A 12,159-nucleotide genomic window follows, 5' to 3' on the forward strand; every position below is an offset into this window, starting at 1 on the left:
AAACAATCAGAATCACTGGAAAATGATCCAAAGTGGACACCTCAAGTGGAAAATGATCCGAAGTGGACACCTTAGCTGCAATGCTAACTGTACCACTTCCCTCTACGTGCCCCCCTCCCGGCTCCCACCCTCCTCCCAGCTCTCTCCATCGCACGCCCCTCGCTCCCTCCTCTAGCTCCCTTATCGCTTCCACTATGATTGCGGCCCTCCCCTGGCTACCCCCTCGCTCCTTTCCTTGTGCCCCCTTGTGGCACCTGGCCCGTTGTGTAGTCTCAATGGTGACTCACGTGTCATGGGGATCTTGAAGGAATGCCTCCACTCCAAGCTACTCCTTGTGAGAGCAATGCAAAGCATGAGCCATCCGCGAGTGTCACTCAAGCGGCTCCCAGATTGTTGCAATGTGTTTCCACGAGAGAAAGAGGGAAAGGAGAGATGAGAGAAAGAAAGAAACTTTATTAAAGTCTTCGGAAGACCGATGGGTCTATGAGACTGTGAAAAACCTGGTACAAACGACCTATGGTGGTGGAGCTACTAAACGAGCATCCACACCACTACAAATGCAAAAAATGCAGAATGCCAGTACTAAATAACATCATGTTGGTAGTCGACTATCTCATCATCGTCATCATTACCATCAAGACATCAGGGTGGATGAGGCAATGGAGGCATGAAATCGGCGATAGAGTGTTGTCGGCCACTCCAAACTACAGCCCTGGCATGTCTCCTGGTCATAGCTTTGCGTCTAACCAGGGCTACTGTGATCCCCGTCGGGCAGAACCCAACTCTAAACATCGAGCGGATGTCCCCAAGTGTGAACTGCTGGGTCACAGACTCCAGGTCACGATCATGTCGAGGCCTCGTCCCATGGGTGTCCATGTGATCTAGCTGGAAAAACTCTGTGATAGAGCTCTGAGGGGGATCAGCCAAGGAAAAAGTATGCTCATGTCTCCGTGATCAAAGTATCCTCTCGCGGTGTCTAAGTGCCTCATGAATGAAACCTGCCAAACATCGTTGGTCTGGGTAGGAGATGAATTTGGCCAAAACCCCATAGCTTTCTTTGAAGAGGCAGTAGAAACGTCCGCAGATCTCATAGTAAACAAGACACCTGAAGATGAAGTGCTCCTCTATCTCAATCTCCTGCATGTCACACAGAGTGTATATGTGCCTCTCCCTGGGTAGTCGCTCTACTCTGCCGCTCTGATACGAAGTCTATGTGAAGAGACCCGAAAATGCCCAAGAGAGATCCTCAGTGAGTGGGGTAAGTAAATTTGAGTATACCTTGGTGGGTCAATGAAACCGTAAGAAGAGATCTCTGTAGAAGCCCAGCTTCACTGGAAGATCACTCGGGCCCAGCCAGGTCTGGAATGTGTGTAGCTGTAATAGATCCTCAAGGATAACCTGGTTGACATCGTATGATAGGAGGGGAGAAAACGGAGCATCCATGTTGTACTGGAATGGAGGTAGTCTATCCATGTGGAGCCCCAGCGCCTCAAACCATCTCTCTATGCGTGCATACCAGCACCTCTGGTCTCCTCCTGCTGCAAGTGCCATAGAAGAGGAAAATGCTAGCCATGGTAGCCTACTACACCTAGAGTGTAATCCCCGTACTCCCTGACTCGGTACAGATACGTGATGACCTGAAATGCAGCATCTAGCTGTAATGGGGGTGACCCAAACTCCTCCCGAATGATTTGGTGAGGAACGGATGGCTTACCACGGATCATCCGTGATAACATGAGAACCTGTAGCCGCTCCACCTTGGCCCACTCTGTATCCGACAACAAGTCTGACCCCCAGCATGGACTGCCGTACATTCCCGCTGGACGGACCAATGAGTCAAAAAGCAACCCTTTGGTCCGTGGATTCTCAAAGTGAGAGCAGAAGCGGTGCCTCTCTAGTCTAACAATGAAGCATATCCTCTGCTCAAGCGTGCCTGCATATCGCAGGTCTCATAGTGAAGATGGGTCCATAAAAAATGACCCCAAGATAAGTGTATGATAAAACTACCTCAACAGGTGGCCCATCAAATGCGAACTGATCCTGGAGCATGACAGCTCGAGATGTATTGAATTACCCAGGTTGACCTTCAAATCATGAGACTCGGAACATTTCTATCGGAGCTTTCTTGTGTGTGCACTCTTGCTCACTTGTGTTCACAACCTGTCTCTACTTTGTTCCTACAATTGGTATCTGAGTGCTTCCGTTTCTAGAGCCCATTCCCACGCTTGCTTCTAGACTCCCACAAGCTTGGTGCTCTAGTGCGCATTCCTAGTTCTCACATTCAGCTCTCCAGCTTTTGTTTGAGGTAGCTCCAACATTCAGCTCCTCCTCTAGTTCAGTCCGGTGCCTCGTTTCGTTGCCAGAAACTTGTTTTAGAGCAGAAAAGAAAAAACAGTCCAATGGCTGTTTTTTGACCTTTTGAGGTCCGATTTCAACATTTTTCAAAATTTCTGAGCTGCCCGCATACAAATAAACCTGTCCATCTCAAAACTGTAGCTGCTGCTCCTCCCCGTGAAGCCTCCTGCCCCCTCCATCAGCCCCTACCTCACCCTCCTCCCTCCCCTCGCTGCTCTCTCCCCTCCCTGCCCCCTCGCTGCCCTCTCCCTCCCCCCCCTCCCCTCCCTCCCCTCACTGCCCTCTCCCTCCCTCCCCTCGCTGCCCTCCCCGCCCCCCGCCTGCTGCCCCTGCTTCCCCGCCCCCTCCTTCTCCCCCGCCCCCCTCCCTCCCTATCCCCTGCCCCCTCCTTTACCCTCACCTCTGTCCTTCCCACCCCTCTCCTCCCCCCCCACCCCCGCCTTCTCCCTCCCCCTCCCCTCTCCTCCCCCCCGCCTCCTCCCTCCCCCTCCCCCGCCCCCTCCTTTCCCCACACCCGCTCCCCTCTCCCCCCCCGCTTGCTGCCCCTGCCCTCCCCACCCCTCCCCTCCCCCCCTGCCCCCTCCCTACCCCTCCCCCGCCCCCTCCTTTCCCCTCACCCACTCCCCTCTCCCCCCCCGCGTGCAGCCCCTCCTCCTAGCCCCCCTCCTCCCCCCCTGCCTGCAGCCCCTCCTCTCCTAGCCCCCCTCCTCCCCCCGCCCCGCCCCCTCCTTCACCCATCCCTTCCTAACCAGCCCCCCCCCTTCCTCTCCCCTGCCCTCCTTCCCCTTCCCCGCCATCCCCCTCCCTCACTTCCTCCTTTCCTTTCCTCTCCCCTGCCCTCCCTCTCCCTCCCCGCTCCCTCTCTTCCTAAACTTCTCCCCCCCGCAGCCCCCCCAGCTCCTCTCCTCTCTCTCCTTTCATCTCCTGTTCTCCTTCTTCTTGCGCCCGTGTTCCATGGAGTCTGGTCAGCAATTTCACGGATGGAGCTCTTTTAGTGTCGAATCGGCCCTTTCACTTCGATTGGCGAATGGATCCCCACTCAGCCAATCTTCATCCACCTCCACCGGCCGCGAGAACTGTCATTTTCTCAGAAGACGAGTTGCAGCAGCTCAAGAAAGATGTCGAAATGGAAGGCTCCACATCACTTTTCGACCGCATCTTTGGGTCACACCCTTCCAGATCACAGGCTAGAGATTGGATGCTGACGGCATTACTAGGAGATCTCACCGCACACGTAAGGGATATTCAACTTTTGGCACATGGATTCTTCCAAGTGGTTTTCGACTCCCATGAGTCCACAGCCCTTGTTCTCAAAGCTAGACACCAGAGTGCGAAGGATCCCTTCTAAGGGAAGAGGATCAATAGTGTAAACCATCCCCTTCCCCCTATCCAAGGGAGGAAATGAGGACTGCTCTTGATCCTATGTCTACCTAGTCGTGGAGACCTCTATTGCCTCAAGGAGAGTGTCTAGCACCGCTGGTTCTAGGGGAGAAGCTGCAACCGGGGAGGAGGTCGAAGCTGAAGCGTCTCAGACTGTGCGAGGTGAGACTAGAGGGACAGCCCGAGGTGAAGCAAATTCCACTAGTGTATCCTCGTGAACTGAAGTAGGGAGGTAGAAGGTGGTGGTATCAAAGGAGCGCTCAGTGGAGGAGCACTTTGGCGAGTATGAGCTATACCATCATCTTGAGGAGAACCACCATGTAGAGGTCGAGGAGTAGGTGCTGGACCTGTACCACCCCCCTGTCAAGGCCGAGGAGCACGTGCTAGACCTATACCACCACCATCCTGAGGAGGACCGCCATGTGGAGGTCGAGGAGCAGGTGTTGGACCTGTACCAACCCCCTGTTGACGCCGAGGAGCAGGTGCTGGACCTCTATCACCCCCCTGTCGAGGCCGTGGGGCGGTAGCTATACCAGAGGGCTTCTTGGGCCTTTTCTTCTTCTTGGGGCAATCCCTGGCAAAGTGTCCAATGGTCGTGTATATCCTGCACTGGTCCTGCCTGCTTGTAATCTCTACTCTCTGGCAAAGAAAGGAACCATCCAGGCACTAGATCATAACATGGTCCATTGTGAGGTTAGGATCCTTACAAAGGACCCTAACTCTAGGTACCCCATCAGCCTTGGTTGCCACTGCTGTAGTCAATGGCAATCCAGGGAGGGGTTGGATCTTAGCAACCAGAAATGCTCCCCAATAACAGAAAGAAGTCGATGGTAAACCTGGGGAAGCCCGAGAAATCTGATGAAGAGCAAAAATATTTCCTTATCTGCCTCCACTGGGTCGAAAACAATATCAAAGGCATCAAAGAAGATCTTCCTGTGTCCCAGGTGTAAAAACTCAGCTTTGAGCACAGTGCTCGTAGCTTCTGGAGTGTCAAAAACAACTTGGAAAAAACCTCGTCCCAGAAGACGAACATCTAACAATCGTGGAGTGAGTTCTGGGGGGAGAGCCGCAAGCATCCAGTCTCTGGCTTGGGATCTGGAAGAGTGAGACCCAAAGATGCGTGCGAGCAACGTGGTAGAGCATTCAATCTCTACGTCCTTCTTGAGCTGCTGCAACTCGTCTTTAGAAAAAGTAATAGTTTTCATGGCCGGTGGAGGTGGAGTAGGATTGGTTGAATATCCATCGCCAATCGACGTGAGGAGGCCGACTCAAATACTTTTGAGGCTCCTTCCGCTCCAAAAAATGCTGCGGGAGAAGGAAGAGGGGGGAGACAGGAAGAAGGAAAAAAATGCCGGGGGTAGGGAGCGGGGTAGAGGGAGGGCTGAGGCAGAAGCGGGGGGAGGGAGCAGGGTAGAGTGTGCGGGGCAGCGAGGAAGGGGAAGCAGGCTGAGAGGGGGCAGCTGAGTGGGAGAGGATAGAAGGAGGTAGAGGAGAGGGATGTAGAGGCGGGGGGGTAGATGCAGAGGTAGGGAGCAGGTAGAGGGGAGGGGTGTAGAGGCGAGGGGAAGGGTAGAGGCAGGGGGAAGGGTAGGGGGAGGGTAGAGGCAGGGGGAAGGGGTAGAGGCGGATGAAGGGTAGGGGGAGGGAGGAGGCGAGGGGAAGGGAGAGGCGGGGGAGAGGGGAGCGGGGTAGAGGGAGCGGGGGAGAGGCGGGGGCAAGGGTAGAGGCGGGGGTGAGGGGAGCGGGGTAGAGTGAGAGGGGGAGTAGGGAAGAGGGAGCAGGGGAGCAGGGTAGAGGGAGCCGGGGAGTAGGGCAAGGAGGAGCGGGCTGAGAGTGGAGGGGGCGGGCTGAGAGGGAGAGGGGAAGGGGCAGCAGGCTGAGAGGTGAGGGGGCGGGCTGAGAGGGAGAGAAGGGGGAGGGAAGGGAGAGGCTGAGGGCGGGGGAGCAGGGGGTTGAGGGAGGGGCTGAAGGAGAGGGGGCAGCAAGGGAGCGGGGAAGAGCAGCAGCTCAGGATTTTGCTCTAAGAGGAATTAGGGGGGGAAATTTCCATTTGAAAGAGACTCTGGAAATTACTCTGGAAGAATTAAAAAATCACTCTTTTCTTTTGGCTTTCTATTCATGGAGGGATTGCAGTGAAATAGTGGAGGTCCATGTTTGGGGCATGTATTTGTTACCTTTCTACTAAGGAGTCGATTCAACATTGCTTATGGGATTGTAGACTGCTAGGATCATCTGGAAGGGGACAACGAGATTATTAAGCACCTTTATGCGTTCTCCTTTTTTCATGACCTAGGGATTGGTACTTCTTTTGGGGCCTAAGGTATTTACAAGAGACATGACTCTTCTTGGGCTCTCTCAATTCAATGGCATTTGGTTGAGTCATGTTTTTCCTGGATGTTCTTGTCTCTCCATATAGATTTGCACATGCCTCTGTGAACACTTCATGCTAGATTTTGGCGAGCATATCAGCGTGGCATATTTGGAGATCTCGATGCACAGAGGCTTTGGATTCAGGTCCATCTTGCACACACATTGGCCAGTATTTGGATAGATATAGTATACAACTTGATGGCCATTTGGATAGATATAGTATACAAATTCAGCATAAACCTTGGATTTTCTCTAGTTCTATTACAGGAGTTCTCATGCCTGATGTACTTTTTCCTTGAGCTTTGAAGTTGGAGTTTCTTTCATACTTAATATAACTTTTATCATATAAAAAAAAGAAATTTTACCAGAGAGAGAGAGAGAGAGAGAGAGAGAGAGAGAAGCCTACTAGCCACCTTGCACACACATTGGCCAGTATTTGGATAGATATAGTATACAACTGGATGGCCATTTGGGGAAACATGTGGGTGTTCTTCATGGGTAGCCTCTTCTTAGAAGACTGTTTTCTTCAGGGAGTGGTGGAGAGAGGCCATTCTTCTCAAAATCTCTCATATGGTTGAGGTGACACTTTCGCATAAACCTTGGATTGTCTATAGCTCTATTACAGGAGCTCTCATGCTTGATGTACTTTTTCCTTGAGCTTTGAAGTTGGAGTTTCTTTCATACTTAATGTAACTTTTATTTGAAAAAAAAAAAAGAAAATTCATGTGAGAAAGAAAGAAAGAAAGAAAGAAATTTTATTAAAGGTCTACGGAAGGCCATACATGGCCTATGGGACACAAAATCATCCGAAAGGAAAATACATCATCAACGATGCGCCAACTAGGTGGCCTCATCGTAATACAGCTAAGATGCCAAAAATGGCTACAAAAATCCTAGATACAAAATGAAATGAAATAGAGTACCAAAAATGCCTAGATACAAAATGTAAAATATGAAATATGAGGAACATCGTCTTCCCTAAGGGGTCTGTGATCCAAAGAAATGATGGAAGTCATGGCCATCGACCATGCCTCCTGCCATGAGTGTGAAGATCTAGGCAAGTGTCAAGTGGGCTACTGGCGGTGCCAAGTCTCCATGGAGCAATCTCCTCCGAAAATCTGCCATCATCCTCTGTCGTCTAGAAATAAAGCGACGGGTACGGCCTCTGTGTAAGATCATCCTGCAGTGCTGCCGGATCATGTCATATGTACATCCTCGGGGTGGAACCATCGGTGCTCTCTGGCAAGATGGGCTATCTCTGTGCTCATGGTCCTGCGCCGCGTCTTGCTCCTCATGAATAACCAGGTCTCTGGCAGGGATGCGACGGTGCTCTCTGAGGAATCTCTCTCTGTATCTGGTGATCTCCTTGATGAACAACGCTAAGCAATACTAATCCTCATACTCCATAATCCGAGAGAGAGGTCCAAATCCGTGCCCAAATAAACAGTGAAATCTGCCACGGATCTCATAATATAAAGGGCATCTGCAAACAAAGTGCTCCTCAGTCTCCACCTCCCCCATAGTGCAACAAGGGCATATCCTAGTCTCTCGCCTGGGTCTATGTCCGGTAGCTGTACGACGCATCCTGCCGGCCTCAACGTCTAATCTGTGGGAAGATACCTTGAGACAATCCTGAGTGAGTGCGAAATATGAACGCCGATATATCCTGGGGATATGATGAAGCCATCCTCTGAAATCTTGAGAAAATGGTCACGATATGTGGCCATCTTCGTAGGAAGCTCCGTGGGATGAACCCAAGTGCGAAACGTGTGTAGCTGCAACAAATCTGCCCTGATAACCTGACTGAGCTCATGTCGAGTGAGAGGGAGGCGAGGGGCATCTATGTTGTATCGAAATGGTGGCAGCCTATCCATATCCAAGCCCAACGAGGTGAGCCATGTGGAGAGTGTGTGGTACCAACAAAAAGTATGACCTCTCTCCGCTAACATCTGCGAAGATGTCAGTGCTAGCCACGGTAATCGTGCTCTGCCTGCTGCTGAGTCTCCGAGCGCCCTGATCCTATGCAAGTATGTAACTGACTGAAATGCTGCATCTAGCGCTAGGGGTGTAGCTCCGAACTCTGCGAGCATAATTTGATGCGGTACCGTGGGCTTCGCTCTGATCAATCTGGAGAACATGATGATCTGTAACCTCTCTACTCGTCTCCAATCTGCAACACTGAGATCTCCTGCCCAAAAGGGGCTAGCATACATGGCTGCAAGTCTCACCAGCGTATCGAAAAGTAAGGACTTCGTGTCGGGATGCTGAAAATGTGACTGTGCACATTGCCTTTCGAGAAGAGCCAAGGCGGCATATCCTCTACTGATCCTATCTCGTGCTGCATGCGTCATGGTGAAGACTGGACCTCTAAATGTGGCACCCAAATATGTATACTCCCTGACTAGCTCCACCTCCTGCCCATCAAATGTGAAAGAGAACTTGCCTCTCCTATAAACCTGGTATGACGTGTTGAAGACCATGACTTTGGTCTTCCCAAGGTTTACAGACAACCCTCTATCCTGACAAAAGCTGTGGAGTGCATGGAGATGTGCCTGTAAACCCTGCTGGGAGGAAGAAATAAGAACCACGTCATCTGCATAGAGGAGAATCGGTATCGTGGATCCTGCCAGTAAAGAACCTGTACCACCCATCGTCTGTATGTACATCTCTAACTCATCGATATAGAGACCAAAGAGTGTCAGAGACAAAGGACACCCCTGCTTCACCCCTATCGTACTGCGTACTTCCCCCGACAGCCCCGTGTCCTGACTCTACCTGTGACTCTCTCATACAGCCCGTGTCCTGACTCTACCTGTGACTCTCTCATACAAGGCCATGATCGCCCATTGAATCTCCCCACTGAATCCCAAGTCACGAAGTCGCTGGAAGAGTCTGAAACGCGGCACAGTGTCGAATGCCTTTCTGAAGTCCACGAAGCAACAATAGAGCCGTTGCTTACGTGACTTCGCCTCCTCAATCAAAGCCTTGAGTGTGAAGATATGATCTAGAGTCGAGTGCTCTGCACAAAATCCTGCCTGCCCTCTAGCTCTCATACCTGTCGCCTCGGCATGGTCATTTATATGTCCTTTTAGAATGGTCACATAAATCTTGGCCATGACATGGCCAATCATAATGGTCCTGTAGTTCGACGCCTCCAAAGGATCCCCCGACTTGTGTATGGGTACTATAGTATTTTCTAGCCAACTAGGTGGAAGACCTGTACAAATGGACTCGTTAAAAAGACGGGAGAGGACTGTAGCTAAGGCATCAATCCCATGGATTACATACTCCGCTTGCAATCCATCATGGCCCTTAGCTCTCCCAATCTTCAAACGATGAACTGCTGCTCGGACACTACTGGGATGAGAATAAGGCAGAGGAGGTGGGTCTAGGCACATGGGATAAGTCGATCTGTGGCTGGTCTGGAATATCATATAAAGTGGAAGTATAGGCAAGCCAAACATGCGGGTCTGTAAGAGGAGTTTGAGATTTCAAGCGAAGGAATTTCTTCCAGAATTCCTTGGAATCACAGCTGAAAAGTAAACTTCTCAGCTCCTCCTCATTCCGGGCTAGAAATTGGTGCTTTTTGCGTCGCACCAAACGCTTGTAACTCTTCTTGGTCTCAATGAGGAGGGGAGACTTCTCCTGTGTCTCAAGGCGAAGCTTCCTGCGGAGTTCTTTACACTCCTCATCGTACCATCCATTACAAGGCACAAGACCGACTGGTGGAGGACCGGATGTGTGGCAAGTGACGGGGAAGGACTTGTGGGCTGCCGAGATGATGGAGGTATGTACGAGGTTCCACCGATCCTGTGTGGAGGGTAGGGCATCGAGAAGGTGCGGACGGAGAAGACTACTCAGGTGCTGGCTATAAATATCATCGAATTGGTGGTCAGAATGAACCTCATAGTATGGCTGACGCTCATGATGTCTAGAAGGGGGGGCATGAGGAATCTGGGTAAGAATAAAGTGCAGACGTGCATGATCGGCTGAAGGCATAAGAGGGTTGACTGTGAGGTTATGTACAAAAGGGATTAAAGTCGGGGGACCCAAGACGTAATCAATGACGCTCGTACCACCACCCGTGAAGGGAAAACATGTGGCTGTGGATGAATGCGGCCACTGTCGAAGTCCATTGTAAATGACCATGCCATGCGATGAGAGAAGAGAGAGAGAGAGAGAGAGAGAGAGAGAGAGAGAGAGAGAGAGAGAGAGAGAGAGAGAGAAGCCTACTATAGAAGATGCATTTTATGTGATGAAGATCTTAATGCTCTAAAACTACTTTAAATTGTAGTATAACGAGATAAGTTAATGAATCCAAAGCTAAAATTCTACTTATTATAATATTGAAGCATATTTGCATATGTTTTTCATGGACCTCAGCTTATCCTCATTGCAGGTTCGGTACTCTCTAACCTTGGGGAAACCTATCGTTCAAATAGATTCCTTCAATGAGAGACCAGAGGTACAACTTTTAATACAGTGGAAAAGTTTTTTGTTAATCGAGTTCATTGTTTAGAAGTTAGTTCATTTGGTCAAGTTGACCACGGTAATGGCATCTTAATGGGTGTTTAGTGTTAGGATTAGTGGTAGTTTAGGCCATTAGAATGAGTTTTTGGTTTAGGCTTTTGTCTTGTTGTGAGGGTCCTAAATGATTTTATCACTTTGTGTGGATTAAGTTTTTGGCCTTACATGAGAGGTGGTGAATAATTTTGTCGTTTAGCTTCTATGACACCACCTTTATTAAAAGCATGTGAAATGAGGGTCACTTGCCAATGTGGCCACATCCCCACTCATATTCAATGGCCTATCCCCTCTTTCATCTCTTTACTCTCTCCTTTTTCACTCATCTACCTGTCCCCATATTCATCACCCTTACTTGCATTTTTCTCTTTCCCTTTTGTACACCTTTCATTTTCCTTTTATAAATTATTGGAAAATTTTATTATAATTATTTTCTCTCCTCCTTTTTCACTCATCTACCTTTCCCCATATTCATTACCTTTACTTGCATTTTTCTCTTTCCCTTTCATGGACCTTTTGTTTTCCTTTTATAAGTTATTGGAAAATTTTATCAATGTATATATTGGAAATTTTTATCAATGTATATATACATTTATCAATGTTATGGGGACATACTCGCTCATATTTCTATTTGTTTTGGTCCACGGAGGCTAATTAACCTACATTTTAGGCATAGGTTAATCTTTTATACCTATTTGTTTTGGTCCACGGAGGCTAATTAACCTATATTTCATGCATAGGTTAATCTTTTAAGCTTATCTCTAAGAGGGGCCCTAATCTTTTATTTCACACACTTGAGCTCTACCACAAGCTGTAGAGTAGTCTAGCATCAATTAAAGATAAATATAATATTATAAATCCCCTCCATGTCCCTTCCTTTTTAATGCTCCCTTCATACGTGGTTTCTCCCCCCCTCCCCAATCTCACCTTGAAAGAACATAGTGGAGTAGCGAGAGGAGGTAGGGTAGGAAGGGAAGAGAGCTATGGAGGACGGAAGCAAAGGAAACAACTAGAACGTATGAAAGACATAGTGAAAGAGCGTGAACCAAAAGAAAGTACTCACATGTAGACCAAAAGTGCTTGTAGGCTTGATTAGATTGAATGATTTGACAAGTGAAAAGTACAAGCCTTTATAAGATAGACACACACACTAGAGTGCACAAATGTATATGGGATGGCTCCCAATATGACACGTGGCACTCACACATAAGACTCTACTAGAACTCCTAGTAGAACACACTAAAACCTACTTAGCTTGACTTCATGTTCTAACACCCCCCCATGAATGAAAGGTGAGGGACTACTGGAATGAAATCAAGAATAGAACATGACAATGAAGGACTACTAATTTGTGCATCCCATGTAACTTAGACGCTAAAGTTTGAGCATGTTTAGAGGTTGATCAAAGCACTCTCATGGCTTGAGACTCAACATGATTGAAAGGCTCACATCTCAGCATGGCTGCATGACCAACTCATAGGTCTAGAAATACACCAACATCCTAGAACTCGGCCAGGCCTAATAAAGAGA

At 49.3% G+C, this 12,159-nt stretch overlaps 1 protein-coding gene across 1 annotated transcript in view; it reads left to right on the top strand.

Moving 5' to 3' along the window:
• Nucleotides 1-12,159, top strand: part of LOC147881451 (uncharacterized) — a 576,232-nt gene that overhangs the window by 502,984 nt on the left and 61,089 nt on the right. The window contains exon 24 of the mRNA XM_087402392.1: nucleotides 10,505-10,570. Within this exon, the coding sequence (XP_087258518.1) occupies nucleotides 10,505-10,570 (66 nt within the window). The remainder of the gene's footprint in view (nucleotides 1-10,504; nucleotides 10,571-12,159) is intronic.

This window comes from Dipteris shenzhenensis, chromosome 31, assembly GCF_047967505.1.
Source record: "Dipteris shenzhenensis isolate YYH24624 ecotype China chromosome 31, Dip_SZ_1.0, whole genome shotgun sequence".
Lineage (NCBI taxonomy): Eukaryota > Viridiplantae > Streptophyta > Polypodiopsida > Gleicheniales > Dipteridaceae > Dipteris > Dipteris shenzhenensis.